The sequence below is a fragment of the Lampris incognitus genome, chromosome 4, assembly GCF_029633865.1.
Source record: "Lampris incognitus isolate fLamInc1 chromosome 4, fLamInc1.hap2, whole genome shotgun sequence".
Classification (NCBI taxonomy): Eukaryota; Metazoa; Chordata; class Actinopteri; order Lampriformes; family Lampridae; genus Lampris; species Lampris incognitus.
Window position 1 is genome coordinate 69,003,528 of NC_079214.1, and position 21,974 is coordinate 69,025,501.

General features: G+C 39.9%; 1 protein-coding gene across 1 annotated transcript in view; it reads left to right on the plus strand.

Annotated features, from left to right (window-relative positions):
* The first annotated feature begins 3,279 nt into the window (after nucleotides 1–3,279).
* rras2 (RAS related 2) overlaps nucleotides 3,280–21,974 on the plus strand; it is a 73,020-nt gene continuing 54,325 nt past the window's right edge. Inside the window, exon 1 of the mRNA XM_056278118.1 lies at nucleotides 3,280–3,827. Within this exon, the coding sequence (XP_056134093.1) occupies nucleotides 3,726–3,827 (102 nt within the window). The 5' untranslated portion in view covers nucleotides 3,280–3,725. The remainder of the gene's footprint in view (nucleotides 3,828–21,974) is intronic.

Consider the following 21,974-nt stretch of genomic DNA (forward strand, 5'->3'; position numbering starts at 1 on the left):
AAAGAAGGTATATGTCTTCGTGTCCTTGCTGTATTCATTTGATGATATCGTGTTGGCTTCGTTTTGGGCTGTGGCACACATTCCACTTTATTCTTGCATTGCTTCAGCTAAAATAGATTAATATTTTAAATAAAGAAACAGAAGAAATGGGTTTGTTGTGCCCTGCCCGCTGATGTCGACATGTATATGATTAGGCCTAATTTACAACTCCAGAAGAAAAGGGAACCCTCCATGTAGGAAGCCCCCATACCATCAGTCTAGTTTAAAAGGACATACAGGACGTCCGGGTGGCGTGGCGTATTCTGTTGCCTACCAATACGGGGATCGATGGTTCAAATCCCAGTGTTACCTCCGGCTTGGTCGGGCATCCCTACAGATACAATGGGCCGTGTCTGCAGGTGGGAAACTGGATGTGGGTATGTGTCCTGGTCCCTGCACTAGCGCCTCCTCTGGTCAATCGGGCACCTGTTCGGGGGGCAGGGGGAACTGGGGGGGAATAGCGTGATCATCCCACATGCTACGTCCCCCTGGTGAAACTCCTCACTGTCAGGTGAAAAGAAGCGGCTGGCGACTCCACATATATCGGAGGAGGCATGTAGTAGGCTGCAGCCCTCCCCGGATCAGCAGAGGGGGTGGAGCAGCGACCAGGACGGCTCAGAAGATTGGGGTAATTGGCCAAGTACAGCTGGGAGAAAAAGAGGGGAAAATCCCCCCCCCCAAAAAAGGGACATACAGTATTCTATATCTCTGCCCCACTGATGGTGTATATTGTAATCGTACTTTATTTTTGTATAGTGTGACAGTCCAGTTTAGTTGACACAAAAGATCTCTACAATTAAACTGAAGCTTGAGCTAACCCCATCAGTATGGTAAATGGAGGTCTGATATTTTACCAAACAGAACGGCTCCACTAACGTCCCAAGCATACAGTACTGAGGGTGGCACCATGTGTGTGCAGTGTAGACAGCCACAGGGAAGTCATCACGGCTCGTTACTGGCTGTTTGCGTGGTGCCGTCCAACAGTGAATTTATATTTTCAAGTCTCATTTTGAAATGGTAGAATAACTGAAAACCATATACCTTTTATCGGTCTCGTCTTCAAGGCAGTGGCAGAAAGGGATTTGGTCGCATTGCACAGGCGCTTCCCTGGATGAGGGAAAAACGTCCAGATGAGCCCAGTTATTCCAGTTTCAAACTGTTGAACCATTAACGCAGTAACTTCTTGGTTGTCTAATGAGTGTTAAATGAGGGCTTCACTTGGTAGTAACTCAACAACTCCTGTGTTTATGAAAGTAATTTGCCACACATCTTGTCTTCATAGAAAGTGTTTAAAAGGCAAAACAGTTTAGCGCTGGCAAAATCTATATTTAATTTGTTTAATCTAAATTAATTTAGCAATACTGAAAATCTGATTACAATGGGATAAACTTATGAGGCTGTTCCAAGCAATCATTATTAATTTAGAGTTGTTCAGTTTCAACGTGTGTGTATGTTGTGTGTACAGATGGTACACCAGGTACTAGGACTTCTGTGCTGTGGTCAGGGGGCACCCCTGCCTTCCCCTCGCCGTCTCCGACTCCATAACTGCAGATAGTGATTCCAGCCTCTAATTGAAATTCTTCAGATGCCTCCGGTGCTGCGTTGCATAGTGGAAATTAATTGGAACTTACTCGGTCAGGACTTCAAAATAATATTATCTCGAAATGCCTTCTGCATGAACAGTCCAGAGACGGAGTAAAACCCAAATATGATGTGACGCGAAAATGAGTTCTTAAAAGAGATATTTTGATTCTGTGACTTCAAAGGTATTCCCGAACAAGTCTGTAAATTGATCCCATGTTGGAATAAATGAGGGTTAAGAGTGTACATGTTTTTCATTTGCTCCTCCTTTGTAATCTAATAACTTCTTTAATAAGTAGGAGAATATTTCTGGGAATAAGTCAGTTTAAAGGTTTACCACGCCGGTCACTTATTAACAACATCTGTGTGAAAGGGGTCACTCCCGACGGCTTGATGATGACAGAGGGTGACCTCCAAGTCAGATATTTATAGCTGCGACACAACACAATGCCAAATAACAGCACCAGTCTCATTTGCCTCAACCCACATAACAGATTTCAAAGCAGCCCTGCCGCTGTGCAATGAACTGCCACTTCCTGTTGACTCAGATCTTACACATAAATATGAGTGCGATAACGCAGTGTCACCCAAGATCTGATACTTGCAAATCACATATAAATAAATAAAATTCCACCAACTTAAAATGAAAATGATCAGTTGCAGCCGTACAGCTTTGCTAACAATTATTTGTTAGGTTTCTTCCATGGACGTACAATAGTCCAAGTTTGGGCGGAGAATGTACGTTTGTGTAACCAAGAAGACTACCTTGTTTAACTATACCTTCTTTTAACTCTACCTTCTTTTAACTCTACCTTGTTTTAACTATACCTTGTTTTAACTCTACCTTGTTTTAACTCTACCTTGTTTGAACTCTACCTTGTTTTAACTATAGCTTGTTTGAACTCTACCTTGGTGGTAATAAACCTAAGCAGCATAACCAGTTGTAATTCAAGGTGTTGTGCGCATTTTCTCCGTATTACTCCAAAACCCGTTTAATCATCCCTTCATCCCATCAAAGGCCCTTGCCATATCTTTGCATGTGGGCTACGAGCAGTCTCATGTACGGACACCAGAGGGCGCCATAAACATAGTCGAGAACTCAAGCAAACAGGTATCACAACCATTGCGGATTTCAGCTTAGTAGTGGCACAGTTAGAAATCAAATATTTGGTGGTCAAAATATCATAATATAAATGACACATTTATGATGTATACAAATTTCTGTAGACTGACATATCTATCTATTTATCTATCTATCTATCTATCTGTCTGTCTGTCTGTCTGTCTGTCTGTCTGTCTGTCTGTCTGTCTGTCTATCTATCTATCTATCTATCTATCTATCTATCTATCTATCTATCTATCTATCTATCTATCTATCTATCTATCTATCTATCTATCTATCTATCTATCTATCTATCTATCTATCCATCCATCTACATAATGCTTCTACATCATGCAAATACAGTGTCTTTTTTAAGTAATGACACCGTCTCTTGCTTTCGGGGCGTCTTATTATTAGTAGTAGCGGTAGTACTATTATTACTGTTCACGGTCTGTGTGCAGGGTGCTGTAAGTATGCGGTCTGGGGAGAAGGGCGGAATGATGACGCTCGCTAGGCTATATTTGCACCGTGCAGTCACCGTCCAACTATCTCTCAGTAAACTGTAGCGCAAGAAACGGGAATTGGAACTGCGTGAACGTGTCGGTATTCTCGGGGACTGACTGAGCTGCAGGGGTGCAAATCGCGAAGTGCCCCTAGCGACCGACCTCCGTATTGTGGACTAGAGAGGGCTGATTAGTCCTATCAGCCTCGCGTCTTTCACCGTCGGAGTGTGGGCAAGACGCGGCTGAAAATAGAGGAGCGCGTTCATGGACGGGCGGAGCGCGTAACGCACAGAGCACTTCGGCTTCCCCGTTGTTCCGTAAACCAGAGGCGGATTATCGCATAGTGGTTTGCGCCAGCTGGTTTCTGCGGGCTTTTCTCTCTCCCCTCCTCCTCCTCCTCCTCCTCTTCTCTCAGCCGCAGGCCCCATCAGTTTTACAGAAAAAGTGGGTGTCTGCTCACTGGTGTCAAGCAGCGGGCGGCGAGCGCAGAAGTGTCCTCGATGGCTGGCTGGAAGGACGGCTCGGTGCAGGAGAAATATCGGCTGGTCGTGGTCGGAGGCGGCGGCGTGGGGAAATCAGCCCTCACCATCCAGTTCATCCAGGTCAGCAGACATTCCCTTACTAGCGCCTGCTTGTCTCGCCGTTGTTGCCGCGTTGCTTGGAGGGGCAACATGGTCGAGGGAACATAGTCGGGGGAAGGCCGACATGGGAAGCCAGTTCGCGGGCAGGGTCTGTTTTCCTCCCGCAGCACGGACGGGCGGGCGGTGTACTTACAGAGGCCTAGTGCTAACAGGAAAAGACAAGGGAGGAGAGGCTGGGTCCGGGTCGGGTTTGGGCTGGAGTGGTTCGGGGATAGCATGCATTGGGGCTGGGTGCTGAGTGTCGAGGGCTGCCCCGCCGCACTTGGTCGTGCCTGGTCTGAACAGAAAGTGAAGTGCCCGCCGGCGGCTCTCACGGCAGGCAGTTACCCTGGGCTGGGAAGTAACCCGCCCGGCTGTGGTTTCGTGGGGGGGGGGGTAAAAAGAGGGTATTTGAGGGGTATCTCTAGTCAGTTTACCGGAGCCCAGCGAGTCAGAAAGCTGTGATTAGAGCTCGGGTCGAGTCGGGAGTCTTGTCCTCTTCCGTTTCGGCGGATGTTGCGCGTGAAAAAAGAGCCAACACACACCAGCAACAGTTGTGCGTCCGCGGGAGGCAGATCGGAACCAGCACAACGCTGCGATCTCCGCCCCCCACGACCGAGCCCCTTCCCGGGGAGCCTGCGGGAGCCTGCGGGAGCCCGCTTGTTGCGCGGGTCGGTGGTGCCGGGGAGGAGGCAGTAGTGTCACGGAGCCCGGGCGAAGCGCCTGGCGGAGGACCGACGACTGTCTGGTCGCCAGCAGCACATCTGGCGGTGTGGCGGCCCGCAGGGCGGCTGCTTTAGCGTCCTTAAAGCCCATTTGTTACCGCATCTGTAACGTTAAACAAGCGACACAAGTGTGTCAGTACGTATACACGTACACACCCAGCCAGCCACTACTGCACAGTACACATGTAGTACGCGACTCACAGTGGGATATGAATACACACACACACACACACACACACAAACAGTCAATGGGGTATTTTGTGTGAAGCTGCGATGGCAGAGGGCAGACTGGGAAGACTGAGAGGAGACAGACATGCTGGATTCTCCCCACAATTGACGTTGTGTTGCTCTCCGTTCCCGCAAGCTACACTGCAGGCAGCTGCATGTCTCCGCGGTGCCAGACAAGTGCGCGCGTGCGCGCGCGCGCGGTAGGGTTGTGTCTAACGAGGGTTCAAAAGGCTCATTAACTACATACCTGGTAAAATTGGATCAAGCAGCAGCGGCACCGCTCCTGACCCCGTCTCCCTGATGTAATGAAGCATTAAGGATGTAAACTACTCATAAGACACGTTAGCCCCCTAGCTAACGGGTCTGACCCTTTAGCCGAGCGGTTAGTGATGTCGCCTCGTGGTGCAGTACACCCCGTATCGAATCCCGCACCGGGCAAGAAAGTAACCGGTTACAGTAATAATTAATATGTTGACGATATTAGGCCTCGGATATCCTGGCTGAAAGGTTTCTCTGTCAACACATGTCCATAACAGCAGAATTACTTCAAGTTAAAAAATCATCGTCGTTGATCATGGAGGGTAGATGAAACCATGTTGTTGGCACTTAGTTTGTCCATTACTACTTATATCCTAAATGATATACGGTATATATTATTTTTTCTCCTAAAATTGTTAGTGATGAAATTCTTGTTGATATTTATGCCAGCAAAAGGTTTACGTTACACTCACAAAGTGTCCCGTGTTGGCCAAGCTAATGAAAGACATTGCAAATCAATCAACCCAATTTCCAGCACATTCCTGAATTAGTGTAAAGATGCTATTTCTGACAAACCGTGCCAGTTTAACTGCACTACTGGCCCTGTCTCAGGGGCTGAGGGGGACTTACCTAGTTGTCCACATTAAGATTGAACCATTACAATTGCATATTGTGAATAAATAATCCGTCAATGTATTTTTTTCAGTACCGATTTAAAATATTTCTTGAACATCCTTTTATATGTGTAAACTACTAATAAGACACGTTAGCCCCTAGCTAACGGGTCTGACCCTTTAGCCGAGCGGTTGGTGATGTCGCCTTGTGGTGCAGTACACCCCGTATCGAATCCCGCACCGGGCAAGAAAATAACCGGCAGTTTACAGTCGTCACTCTCTCCCGGAAGCGCGCCCTCGCGCAAGAAAATAACCGGTTACTTTGTTGCCCGGTGCGGGATTCGATACGGGGTGTACCGCATCACAAGGAGACATCACTAACCGCTCGGCTAAAGGGTCAGACCCATTAGCTAGGGGCTAACGTGTCTTATTAGTAGTTTACATATGTAATATCTGATCCACATATAGATAACCTGCAAACTCAGTAATTATGAATTTCAGAATCTTCTGTAAGTCAGCAGCCAGGGAAAAAGAGTAACAGCTGGTTGTTGACTAATAATTAATAATGTAATGTTCAAGGTTTTCCCCTCACAGGACTGTGCTGGGTGTGTTGGGGTCTTGAGTCATGCTGGGTGGGTTACTGGTCGTGGACCGAGTGGAATTTGGGTCTTTGCCAAAGGAAGTACCACCAATCAAAGTCTTGGGACCTCCTACATTTGTATAAGGAAACATGTACCTCCTGAATCCCCTACTGCTGCATGTGTTTGTGGTCGTTTTGGGCCATGTATTTGTGTGTTACAGTTTGTCGCTTTCCTGGAAGTGTAAGTAGTTTGAGGTATTTCACTCAGTGTTTTTTTCTGGATAATGAAGCCAAAAGCACTGGCTGGTAAACTGCTAGTTAACTGGCTGTAAACTGCTAGTTAACTGTCTGGTAAACTGCGAGTTAACTGTCTGTTAAACTACTGGTTAACTGGCTGGTAAACTGCTAGTTAACTGTCTGTTAAACTACTGGTTAACTGGCTGGTAAACTGCTAGTTAACTGTCTGTTAAACTACTGGTTAACTGGCTGGTAAACTGCTAGTTAACTGTCTGTTAAACTACTGGTTAACTGGCTGGTAAACTGCTGGTAAACTGCTAGTTAACTGGCTGTAAACCGCGAGTTAACTGCTGGTAAACTACATGTTAACTGGCTGGTAAACTGCTAGTTAACTGTCTGGTAAACTACTGGTTAACTAGCTGGTAAACTACGAGTTAACTGCTGGTAAACTGCGAGTTAACTGTCTGTTAAACTACTGGTTAACTGGCTGGTAAACTGCTGGTAAACTGCTAGTTAACTGGCTGTAAACCGCGAGTTAACTGCTGGTAAACTACACGTTAACTGGCTGGTAAACTGCTAGTTAACTGTCTGGTAAACTATTAGTAACTGGCTTGTAAACTGCTGGTAAACTGCTAGTTAACTGGCTGTAAACTGCGAGATAACTGCTGGTAAACTACTCGTTAAATGGCTGTAAACTACTAGTTAACTGGCTGGTAAACTGCTAGTTAATTGCTGTAAACCACAAGTCAACTGTCTGGTAAACTACTAGTTAACTGTCTGGTAAACTACTAGTTAACTGGCTGGTAAACTGCTAGTTAACTGGCTGGTAAACTGCTAATTAATTGCTGTAAACTACAAGTCAACTGTCTGGTAAACTACTAGTTAACTGGCTGGTAAACTGCTAATTAATTGCTGTAAACCACAAGTTAACTGTCTGGTAAACTATTAGTTAACTGTCTGGTAAACTACTAGTTAACTGGCTGGTAAACTGCTAGTTAACTGGCTGGTAAACTACTAGTTAACTGGCTTTAAACTACTAGTTAACTGGCTGGTAAACCGCTAGTTAACTGGCTGGTAAACTGCTAGTTAACTGTCTGGTAAACTGCTAGTGAACTGGCTGGTAAACTGCTAGTTAACTGTCTGGTAAACTGCTAGTTAACTGGCTGGTAAACTGCTAGTGAACTGGCTGGTAAACTGTGGCGGCTGGCAGTGTGTGTTGGTATAGTTTCTCCACACATATTAAGCACCACCCTGATCTTCTCATGGCGTTGTTTTCTGTTAACCCTACAGGTCTGTCCCTCTGCTGACTCCGTTGTTTGGGGATAATTTAGCAACATTTATAATCTCACAGTTTACAGTTTCATTTGATATCCTGCAATCAATAGTATGTGCCATTTTTGTCCAAATTTGGCAGAGCACTCTCGATCTCTACATCTAACAGTGTACTCTGCAACTGTCCTGCAGCCTACACCCCCAGTGCTCATTCCAAGTTAGGAGAAAAGCTCCTGCAAGTCCAGTCTCTAGCTGCACCTCCTTTCAGTTTGGGAATCTGCGGTTTACCGAGGTGCAGACTTTTATTATATTTTCGTTTGAATTTCACATGAATAGGACTCCGTGGTCATTGTGTCATCCTTCGAGTGAAGGAGGGGTTTTTGGGAGTCGGGCAGGGATGATGTCAGGGGCAGTAAGAGATTTGCAGGTCTCTGGGAGTAGTCTGGCCGTGTTAATGCCAAGCAGCTGAGTCAAGCTGGAAGAGCACAGGGCTGATACAACACTGAGTCATCTGACAAGAGCTGCGGAACGTGGCTCTGTATGACATGCGCGGACCAGGACAGGAAGGACATGACTCACGGTGGCACTGGGAAGAGTGTGTGCGGCGTGGTGCTGATGTTCATCCATGCTTTCTATCCCAGAAGGAATGTCACGTCATGAAATATTGAAATCCCTCTTAGTCACCGAGGAAGCTACTGGAATGTGACAGGTGTAGAGCAAAGCGGTGTAAGGGACGCCCAGGCTGGGTTGGGTTGCCAGCTTGAGAGCGTGGGGTCACATGTGCATATTGTAGCGAATTGGGGGGACGACGCAACCACAGGAACTGCCGCGGCCGGGACGCGAACCCGTATCGCCCGCACCGCAGGAGGCATCGCTAACCGCTAGACTAAAGGGTCAGACCCGCCAGCCAGCGGCCAGCGTGTCTTCTTATCCATGCACGTTACAATATTCACTAATGTTACTCTGGCGGCTGCCTCCGCTGATGACGTTTTTCTCATGCAACCAAAACATGCAGACTGAGCAGGTCTGGACAGATTAGCTGGACCGCTGTGGGGTGAAGGGTTGTGTACTGGCGAGAATCTGGCAATAGAATATGTATCACGATACAGGGGTCACCATTCAATATATCGCGATATAGTGTGATGCTGTCAGAAAGGTGATATATCGTGGTACTGTCAGAAAGGTGATACATTGTGATGCTGTAAGAAAGGTGATATATTGTGATACTGTAAGAAAGGTGATATATTGTGATACTGTCAGAAAGGTGATATATTGTGATACTGTAAGAAAGGTGATATATTGTGATACTGTCAGACAGGTGATATATCGTGATACTGTAAGAAAGGTGATATATTGTGATACTGTTAGAAAGGTGATATATTGTGATATTGTAAGAAAGGTGATATATCGTGATACTGTAAGAAAGGTGATATATTGTGATACTGTAAGAAAGGTGATATATTGTGATACTGTCAGAAAGGTGATATATTGTGATGCTGTAAGAAAGGTGATATATTGTGATACTGTCAGAAAGGTGATATATTGTGATACTGTAAGAAAGGTGATACATTGTGATACTGTCAGAAAGGTGATATATTGTGATACTGTAAGAAAGGTGATATATTGTGATACTGTCAGAAAGGTGATATATTGTGATGCTGTAAGAAAGGTGATATATCGTGGTACTGTCAGAAAGGTGATATATTGTGATGCTGTAAGAAAGGTGATATATTGTGATACTGTCAGAAAGGTGATATATTGTGATACTGTAAGAAAGGTGATACATTGTGATACTGTCAGAAAGGTGATATATTGTGATACTGTCAGAAAGGTGATATATTGTGATGCTGTAAGAAAGGTGATATATCGTGGTACTGTCAGAAAGGTGATATATTGTGATACTGTAAGAAAGGTGATACATTGTGATACTGTAAGAAAGGTGATACATTGTGATACTGTCAGAAAGGTGATATATTGTGATACTGTAAGAAAGGTGATATATTGTGATACTGTCAGAAAGGTGATATATTGTGATGCTGTAAGAAAGGTGATATATTGTGATACTGTCAGAAAGGTGATATATTGTGATACTGTAAGAAAGGTGATACATTGTGATACTGTCAGAAAGGTGATATATTGTGATACTGTAAGAAAGGTGATATATTGTGATACTGTCAGAAAGGTGATATATTGTGATGCTGTAAGAAAGGTGATATATCGTGGTACTGTCAGAAAGGTGATATATTGTGATGCTGTAAGAAAGGTGATATATTGTGATACTGTCAGAAAGGTGATATATTGTGATACTGTAAGAAAGGTGATACATTGTGATACTGTCAGAAAGGTGATATATTGTGATACTGTCAGAAAGGTGATATATTGTGATGCTGTAAGAAAGGTGATATATCGTGGTACTGTCAGAAAGGTGATATATTGTGATACTGTAAGAAAGGTGATACATTGTGATACTGTAAGAAAGGTGATACATTGTGATACTGTCAGAAAGGTGATATATTGTGATACTGTAAGAAAGGTGATATATTGTGATACTGTCAGAAAGGTGATATATTGTGATGCTGTAAGAAAGGTGATATATTGTGATACTGTCAGAAAGGTGATATATTGTGATACTGTAAGAAAGGTGATACATTGTGATACTGTCAGAAAGGTGATATATTGTGATACTGTAAGAAAGGTGATATATTGTGATACTGTCAGAAAGGTGATATATTGTGATGCTGTAAGAAAGGTGATATATCGTGGTACTGTCAGAAAGGTGATATATTGTGATGCTGTAAGAAAGGTGATATATTGTGATACTGTCAGAAAGGTGATATATTGTGATACTGTAAGAAAGGTGATACATTGTGATACTGTCAGAAAGGTGATATATTGTGATACTGTAAGAAAGGTGATATATTGTGATACTGTCAGAAAGGTGATATATTGTGATGCTGTAAGAAAGGTGATATATCGTGGTACTGTAAGAAAGGTGATATATTGTGATACTGTAAGAAAGGTGATATATTGTGATACTGTCAGAAAGGTGATATATTGTGATGCTGTAAGAAAGGTGATATATCGTGGTACTGTCAGAAAGGTGATACATTGTGATGCTGTAAGAAAGGTGATATATTGTGATACTGTCAGAAAGGTGATATATTGTGATACTGTAAGAAAGGTGATATATTGTGATACTGTCAGAAAGGTGATATATTGTGATACTGTAAGAAAGGTGATACATTGTGATACTGTCAGAAAGGTGATATATTGTGATACTGTAAGAAAGGTGATATATTGTGATACTGTCAGACAGGTGATATATCGTGATACTGTAAGAAAGGTGATATATTGTGATACTGTAAGAAAGGTGATATATTGTGATATTGTAAGAAAGGTGATATATCGTGATACTGTAAGAAAGGTGATATATTGTGATACTGTAAGAAAGGTGATATATTGTGATACTGTCAGAAAGGTGATATATTGTGATGCTGTAAGAAAGGTGATATATTGTGATACTGTCAGAAAGGTGATATATTGTGATACTGTAAGAAAGGTGATATATTGTGATACTGTAAGAAAGGTGATATATCGTGATACTGTAAGAAAGGTGATATATTGTGATACTGTAAGAAAGGTGATATATTGTGATATTGTAAGAAAGGTGATATATCGTGGTACTGTCAGAAAGGTGATATATTGTGATACTATAAGAAAGGTGATATATTGTGATACTGTAAGAAAGGTGATATATTGTGATACTGTAAGAAAGGTGATATATTGTGATACTGTCAGAAAGTTGATATATTGTGATACTGTCAGACAGGTGATATATTGTGATGCTGTAAGAAAGGTGATATATTGTGATACTGTAAGAAAGGTGATATATTGTGATGCTGTAAGAAAGGTGATATATTGTGATACTGTAAGAAAGGTGATATATTGTGATACTGTCAGACAGGTGATATATTGTGATACTGTCAGAAAGGTGATATATTGTGATATTGTAAGAAAGGTGATATATTGTGATACTGTCAGAAAGGTGATATATTGTGATACTGTAAGAAAGGTGATATATTGTGATACTGTAAGAAAGGTGATATATTGTGATACTGTCAGACAGGTGATATATCGTGATACTGTAAGAAAGGTGATATATTGTGATACTGTAAGAAAGGTGATATATTGTGATACTGTCAGAAAGTTGATATATCGTGATGCTGTTAGACAGGTGATATATTGAGGTACTGTAAGAAAGGTGATATATTGTGATGTCATAGGCCTGTGTTCTTCGTGCTTATGCTACTTCCTGTCTCAGTTTGCGTTGTTGTGTTGGAGTGGAAGAGTCAAATGGCTGAAGATAGATGCCAACACTGTTGTCTAGCGGTCGTGGGGTTACACACAACACAACATGGTTGTCACCAACCTTTACATGTAATCAACTGAAAACCGATATAGTGGTTTTGAGAATCGATACAGTATCACAAAAGATAATATCGTGATACTCGAGTGTATCAATATTTTCTTACACCCCTGGTGGGATGTAGGGCAAAAGACAAAGTAGTGAGTACACACTCTGCTCCTCTCACTCCATCGTTCACTCTCTCTCTCTCTCTCTCTCTCTCTCTCTCTCTCTCTCTCTCTCTCTCTCTCTCTCTCTCTCTCTCTCTCTCTCTCTCTCTCTCTCTCTCTCTCTCTCTCTCTCTCTCTCTCTCTCTGTGGCCTCTTAAACCGTTTCTCTCACCTACTCTCTTTCCACTTTTCGTACTTCCTGCTCAGCATGGTTTTGGGTTTTGAACACCAACATGTGAGATCATCTAGGAGGAATGTACCCTGAGTAGTACCGGAATCAAACACACAGAGATATTAACGGTAGCCCGTCACGGGCATGTGGAGGCAAGGTGCTATAATGATGGTAGAGAGAGAGAGCGAGAGAGAGAGAGAGAGGGCGAGCGAGAGAGAGAGAGAGCGAGAGAGAGGTGGAGGATGTTTCATGTGTAATTTCTCAGAAGCAAACACAGGTGGTTAGATGGTGTTTGTAGTGGAACTTGGTAGTGTGTGGGAGTGAGCATGTGTGTGTGTGTGTGTGTGTGTGTGTCTGGGGTGTCTTTGCATCTCTAGCACAGCAGCCTACTTTCAGCCTATTTTTAGACACGTAGAGTTTTGTAACATTTATCCGGCTGGGTGATATGTCACATGCCAAACCACCGACAGCAAACAATTCCATTTTTATTCCTGCTGGTGGTTTTTTCTTTCCTTTAAACTGTGTTACTGACACGTTTTACTGTGTTACTGTGTTACTGACACTTTAAACTGTGTTACTGTGTTACTGACACTTTTTACTGTGTTACTGACACTTTAAACTGTGTTACTGTGTTACTGACACGTTTTACTGTGTTACTGACACTTTAAACTGTGTTACTGACACTTTAAACTGTGTTACTGACACTTTAAACTGTGTTACTGACACGTTTTACTGTGTTACTGACACTTTAAACTGTGTTACTGACACTTTAAACTGTGTTACTGACACGTTTTACTGTGTTACTGACACTTTAAACTGTGTTACTGACACTTTAAACTGTGTTACTGACACGTTTTACTGTGTTACTGACACTTTAAACTGTGTTACTGACACTTTAAACTGTGTTACTGACACGTTTTACTGTGTTACTGACACTTTAAACTGTGTTACTGACACTTTAAACTGTGTTACTGACACGTTTTACTGTGTTACTGACACTTTAAACTGTGTTACTGTGTTACTGACACTTTAAACTGTGTTACTGACACTTTAAACTGTGTTACTGACACTTTAAACTGTGTTACTGTGTTACTGACACTTTTAACTGTGTTACTGTGTTACTGACACTTTAAACTGTGTTACTGACACTTAACTGTGTTACTGACACTTTAAACTGTGTTACTGACACTTTAAACTGTGTTACTGACACTTTAAACTGTGTTACTGACACTTTAAACTGTGTTACTGACACGTTTTACTGTGTTACTGACACTTTAAACTGTGTTACTGACACTTTAAACTGTGTTACTGACACGTTTTACTGTGTTACTGACACTTTAAACTGTGTTACTGACACTTTAAACTGTGTTACTGACACTTTAAACTGTGTTACTGACACTTAACTGTGTTACTGACACTTTAAACTGTGTTACTGACACTTTAAACTGTGTTACTGACACTTTAAACTGTGTTACTGACACGTTTTACTGTGTTACTGACACGTTTTACTGTGTTACTGACACTTTAAACTGTGTTACTGACACGTTTTACTGTGTTACTGACACTTTAAACTGTGTTACTGACACTTTAAACTGTGTTACTGACACTTTAAACTGTGTTACTGACACTTAACTGTGTTACTGACACTTTAAACTGTGTTACTGACACTTTAAACTGTGTTACTGACACTTTAAACTGTGTTACTGACACTTTAAACTGTGTTACTGACACTTTAAACTGTGTTACTGACACGTTTTACTGTGTTACTGACACGTTTTACTGTGTTACTGACACTTTAAACTGTGTTACTGACACGTTTTACTGTGTTACTGACACTTTAAACTGTGTTACTGTGTTACTGACACTTTAAACTGTGTTACTGACACTTTAAACTGTGTTACTGACACTTTAAACTGTGTTACTGACACTTAACTGTGTTACTGACACGTTTTACTGTGTTACTGTGTTACTGACACTTTAAACTGTGTTACTGACACGTTTTACTGTGTTACTGTGTTACTGACACTTTAAACTGTGCTACTGACACTTTAAACTGTGTTACTGACACGTTTTACTGTGTTACTGACACTTTAAACTGTGTTACTGACACTTTAAACTGTGTTACTGACACTTTAAACTGTGTTACTGTGTTACTGACACTTTTAACTGTGTTACTGACACTTTAAACTGTGTTACTGTGTTACTGACACGTTTTACTGTGTTACTGACACTTTAAACTGTGTTACTGACACGTTTTACTGTGTTACTGACACTTTAAACTGTGTTACTGACACGTTTTACTGTGTTACTGACACTTTAAACTGTGTTACTGTGTTACTGACACTTTAAACTGTGTTACTGACACTTTAAACTGTGTTACTGACACTTTAAACTGTGTTACTGACACGTTTTACTGTGTTACTGTGTTACTGACACTTTAAACTGTGTTACTGTGTTACTGACACTTAAACTGTGTTACTGTGTTACTGACACTTAAACTGTGTTACTGTGTTACTGACACTTTAAACTGTGTTACTGACACTTTAAACTGTGTTACTGACACTTTAAACTGTGTTACTGACACGTTTTACTGTGTTACTGTGTTACTGTGTTACTGACACTTTAAACTGTGTTACTGTGTTACTGACACTTTAAACTGTGTTACTGTGTTACTGACACTTAAACTGTGTTACTGACACGTTTTACTGTGTTTTACTGTGTTACTGACACTTTAAACTGTGTTACTGACACTTTAAACTGTGTTACTGACACTTTAAACTGTGTTACTGTGTTACTGACACGTTTTACTGTGTTACTGTGTTACTGACACTTTTTACTGTGTTACTGACACTTCAAACTGTGTTACTGACACTTTAAACTGTGTTACTGTGTTACTGACACTTTAAACTGTGTTACTGTGTTACTGACACTTAACTGTGTTACTGTGTTACTGACACTTTAAACTGTGTTACTGACACTTTAAACTGTGTTACTGTGTTACTGACACTTTTAACTGTGTTACTGACACTTTTAACTGTGTTACTGTGTTACTGACACTTTAAACTGTGTTACTGTGTTACTGACACTTTAAACTGTGTTACTGTGTTACTGACACTTTAAACTGTGTTACTGTGTTACTGACACTTTTAACTGCGATACTGTGTTACTGACACTTTAAACTGTGTTACTGTGTTACTGACACTTTAAACTGTGTTACTGACACTTTAAACTGTGTTACTGACACTTTAAACTGTGTTACTGTGTTACTGACACTTTAAACTGTGTTACTGACACGTTTTACTCTGTTACTGACACTTTAAACTGTGTTACTGACACTTTAAACTGTGTTACTGACACGTTTTACTGTGTTACTGACACTTTAAACTGTGTTACTGACACGTTTTACTGTGTTACTGACACTTTAAACTGTGTTACTGACACTTTAAACTGTGTTACTGACACGTTTTACTGTGTTACTGACACTTTAAACTGTGTTACTGACACTTTAAACTGTGTTACTGACACGTTTTACTGTGTTACTGACACTTTAAACTGTGTTACTGACACTTTAAACTGTGTTACTGACACGTTTTACTGTGTTACTGACACTTTAAACTGTGTTACTGTGTTACTGACACTTTAAACTGTGTTACTGTGTTACTGACACTTTAAACTGTGTTACTGACACTTTAAACTGTGTTACTGACACTTTAAACTGTGTTACTGACACTTTAAACTGTGTTACTGTGTTACTGACACTTTAAACTGTGTTACTGTGTTACTGACACTTTAAACTGTGTTACTGACACTTTAAACTGTGTTACTGACACTTTAAACTGTGTTACTGTGTTACTGACACTTTAAACTGTGTTACTGACACGTTTTACTGTGTTACTGTGTTACTGACACTTTAAACTGTGTTACTGTGTTACTGACACTTAAACTGTGTTACTGACACGTTTTACTGTGTTTTACTGTGTTACTGACACTTTAAACTGTGTTACTGTGTTACTGACACTTTAAACTGTGTTACTGACACTTTAAACTGTGTTACTGACACTTTAAACTGTGTTACTGTGTTACTGACACGTTTTACTGTGTTACTGTGTTACTGACACTTTTTACTGTGTTACTGACACTTCAAACTGTGTTACTGACACTTTAAACTGTGTTACTGACACTTTAAACTGTGTTACTGTGTTACTGACACTTTAAACTGTGTTACTGACACTTTAAACTGTGTTACTGACACTTTAAACTGTGTTACTGACACTTTAAACTGTGTTACTGACACTTTAAACTGTGTTACTGTGTTACTGACACTTTTAACTGTGTTACTGTGTTACTGACACTTTTAACTGTGTTACTGACACTTTTAACTGTGTTACTGTGTTACTGACACTTTTAACTGCGATACTGTGTTACTGACACTTTTAACTGTGTTACTGTGTTACTGACACTTTAAACTGTTACTGTGTTACTGACACGTTTTACTGTGTTACTGTGTTACTGACACTTTAAACTGTGTTACTGACACTTTAAACTGTGTTACTGTGTTACTGACACTTTAAACTGTGTTACTGACACGTTTTACTGTGTTACTGTGTTACTGACACTTTAAACTGTGTTACTGACACGTTTTACTGTGTTACTGTGTTACTGACACTTTAAACTGTGTTACTGTGTTACTGACACTTTAAACTGTGTTACTGTGTTACTGACACTTTAAACTGTGTTACTGACACGTTTTACTGTGTTACTGTGTTACTGTGTTACTGACACTTTAAACTGTGTTACTGACACGTTTTACTGTGTTACTGTGTTACTGACACTTTAAACTGTGTTACTGTGTTACTGACACTTAAACTGTGTTACTGACACGTTTTACTGTGTTTTACTGTGTTACTGACACTTTAAACTGTGTTACTGACACTTTAAACTGTGTTACTGACACTTTAAACTGGGTTACTGTGTTACTGACACTTTTAACTGTGTTACTGTGTTACTGACACTTTAAATTGTGTTACTGACACTTTAAACTGTGTTACTGTGTTACTGACACTTTTAACTGTGTTACTGTGTTACTGACACTTTAAACTGTGTTACTGTGTTACTGACACTTAACTGTGTTACTGACACTTTAAACTGTGTTACTGACACGTTTTACTGTGTTACTGACACTTTAAACTGTGTTACTGACACTTTAAACTGTGTTACTGACACGTTTTACTGTGTTACTGACACTTTAAACTGTGTTACTGACACTTTAAACTGTGTTACTGACACGTTTTACTGTGTTACTGACACTTTAAACTGTGTTACTGTGTTACTGACACTTTAAACTGTGTTACTGTGTTACTGACACTTTAAACTGTGTTACTGTGTTACTGACACTTTAAACTGTGTTACTGTGTTACTGACACTTAAACTGTGTTACTGACACGTTTTACTGTGTTTTACTGTGTTACTGACACTTTAAACTGTGTTACTGACACTTTAAACTGTGTTACTGACACTTTAAACTGTGTTACTGTGTTACTGACACGTTTTACTGTGTTACTGTGTTACTGACACTTTTTACTGTGTTACTGACACTTCAAACTGTGTTACTGACACTTTAAACTGTGTTACTGTGTTACTGACACTTTAAACTGTGTTACTGTGTTACTGACACTTAACTGTGTTACTGTGTTACTGACACTTTAAACTGTGTTACTGACACTTAACTGTGTTACTGTGTTACTGACACTTTTAACTGTGTTACTGACACTTTAAACTGTGTTACTGTGTTACTGACACTTTTAACTGTGTTACTGACACTTTTAACTGTGTTACTGTGTTACTGACACTTTAAACTGTGTTACTGTGTTACTGACACTTTAAACTGTGTTACTGTGTTACTGACACTTTAAACTGTGTTACTGTGTTACTGACACTTTTAACTGCGATACTGTGTTACTGACACTTTAAACTGTGTTACTGTGTTACTGACACTTTAAACTGTGTTACTGACACGTTTTACTCTGTTACTGACACTTTAAACTGTGTTACTGACACTTTAAACTGTGTTACTGACACGTTTTACTGTGTTACTGACACTTTAAACTGTGTTACTGACACGTTTTACTGTGTTACTGACACTTTAAACTGTGTTACTGACACGTTTTACTGTGTTACTGACACTTTAAACTGTGTTACTGACACTTTAAACTGTGTTACTGACACGTTTTACTGTGTTACTGACACTTTAAACTGTGTTACTGACACTTTAAACTGTGTTACTGACACGTTTTACTGTGTTACTGACACTTTAAACTGTGTTACTGTGTTACTGACACTTTAAACTGTGTTACTGACACTTTAAACTGTGTTACTGACACTTTAAACTGTGTTACTGACACGTTTTACTGTGTTACTGACACTTTAAACTGTGTTACTGTGTTACTGACACTTTAAACTGTGTTACTGACACTTTAAACTGTGTTACTGACACTTTAAACTGTGTTACTGACACTTTAAACTGTGTTACTGTGTTACTGACACTTTAAACTGTGTTACTGTGTTACTGACACTTTAAACTGTGTTACTGACACTTTAAACTGTGTTACTGACACTTTAAACTGTGTTACTGTGTTACTGACACTTTAAACTGTGTTACTGACACGTTTTACTGTGTTACTGTGTTACTGACACTTTAAACTGTGTTACTGTGTTACTGACACTTAAACTGTGTTACTGACACGTTTTACTGTGTTTTACTGTGTTGCTGACACTTTAAACTGTGTTACTGACACTTTAAACTGTGTTACTGACACTTTAAACTGTGTTACTGTGTTACTGACACGTTTTACTGTGTTACTGTGTTACTGACACTTTTTACTGTGTTACTGACACTTCAAACTGTGTTACTGACACTTTAAACTGTGTTACTGTGTTACTGACACTTTAAACTGTGTTACTGACACTTTAAACTGTGTTACTGACACTTTAAACTGTGTTACTGTGTTACTGACACTTTTAACTGTGTTACTGTGTTACTGACACTTTTAACTGTGTTACTGTGTTACTGACACTTTTAACTGTGTTACTGTGTTACTGACACTTTTAACTGTGTTACTGACACTTTTAACTGTGTTACTGTGTTACTGACACTTTTAACTGCGATACTGTGTTACTGACACTTTTAACTGTGTTACTGTGTTACTGACACTTTAAACTGTTACTGTGTTACTGACACGTTTTACTGTGTTACTGTGTTACTGACACTTTAAACTGTGTTACTGACACGTTTTACTGTGTTACTGTGTTACTGACACTTTAAACTGTGTTACTGACACGTTTTACTGTGTTACTGTGTTACTGACACTTTAAACTGTGTTACTGTGTTACTGACACTTTAAACTGTGTTACTGTGTTACTGACACTTTAAACTGTGTTACTGACACGTTTTACTGTGTTACTGTGTTACTGTGTTACTGACACTTTAAACTGTGTTACTGACACGTTTTACTGTGTTACTGTGTTACTGACACTTTAAACTGTGTTACTGTGTTACTGACACTTAAACTGTGTTACTGACACGTTTTACTGTGTTTTACTGTGTTACTGACACTTTAAACTGTGTTACTGACACTTTAAACTGTGTTACTGACACTTTAAACTGGGTTACTGTGTTACTGACACTTTTAACTGTGTTACTGTGTTACTGACACTTTAAATTGTGTTACTGACACTTTAAACTGTGTTACTGTGTTACTGACACTTTTAACTGTGTTACTGTGTTACTGACACTTTAAACTGTGTTACTGACACTTTAAACTGTGTTACTGACACTTTAAACTGTGTTACTGACACGTTTTACTGTGTTACTGACACTTTAAACTGTGTTACTGACACTTTAAACTGTGTTACTGACACGTTTTACTGTGTTACTGACACTTTAAACTGTGTTACTGACACTTTAAACTGTGTTACTGACACGTTTTACTGTGTTACTGACACTTTAAACTGTGTTACTGTGTTACTGACACTTTAAACTGTGTTACTGTGTTACTGACACTTTAAACTGTGTTACTGTGTTACTGACACTTAAACTGTGTTACTGACACGTTTTACTGTGTTTTACTGTGTTACTGACACTTTAAACTGTGTTACTGACACTTTAAACTGTGTTACTGACACTTTAAACTGTGTTACTGTGTTACTGACACGTTTTACTGTGTTACTGTGTTACTGACACTTTTTACTGTGTTACTGACACTTCAAACTGTGTTACTGACACTTTAAACTGTGTTACTGTGTTACTGACACTTTAAACTGTGTTACTGTGTTACTGACACTTAACTGTGTTACTGTGTTACTGACACTTTAAACTGTGTTACTGACACTTAACTGTGTTACTGTGTTACTGACACTTTTAACTGTGTTACTGACACTTTAAACTGTGTTACTGTGTTACTGACACTTTTAACTGTGTTACTGACACTTTTAACTGTGTTACTGTGTTACTGACACTTTAAACTGTGTTACTGTGTTACTGACACTTTAAACTGTGTTACTGTGTTACTGACACTTTAAACTGTGTTACTGTGTTACTGACACTTTTAACTGCGATACTGTGTTACTGACACTTTAAACTGTGTTACTGTGTTACTGACACTTTAAACTGTGTTACTGACACGTTTTACTCTGTTACTGACACTTTAAACTGTGTTACTGACACTTTAAACTGTGTTACTGACACGTTTTACTGTGTTACTGACACTTTAAACTGTGTTACTGACACGTTTTACTGTGTTACTGACACTTTAAACTGTGTTACTGACACGTTTTACTGTGTTACTGACACTTTAAACTGTGTTACTGACACTTTAAACTGTGTTACTGACACGTTTTACTGTGTTACTGACACTTTAAACTGTGTTACTGACACTTTAAACTGTGTTACTGACACGTTTTACTGTGTTACTGACACTTTAAACTGTGTTACTGTGTTACTGACACTTTAAACTGTGTTACTGACACTTTAAACTGTGTTACTGACACTTTAAACTGTGTTACTGACACGTTTTACTGTGTTACTGACACTTTAAACTGTGTTACTGTGTTACTGACACTTTAAACTGTGTTACTGACACTTTAAACTGTGTTACTGACACTTTAAACTGTGTTACTGACACTTTAAACTGTGTTACTGACACTTTAAACTGTGTTACTGACACTTTAAACTGTGTTACTGTGTTACTGACACTTTAAACTGTGTTACTGACACGTTTTACTGTGTTACTGTGTTACTGACACTTTAAACTGTGTTACTGTGTTACTGACACTTAAACTGTGTTACTGACACGTTTTACTGTGTTTTACTGTGTTACTGACACTTTAAACTGTGTTACTGACACTTTAAACTGTGTTACTGACACTTTAAACTGTGTTACTGTGTTACTGACACGTTTTACTGTGTTACTG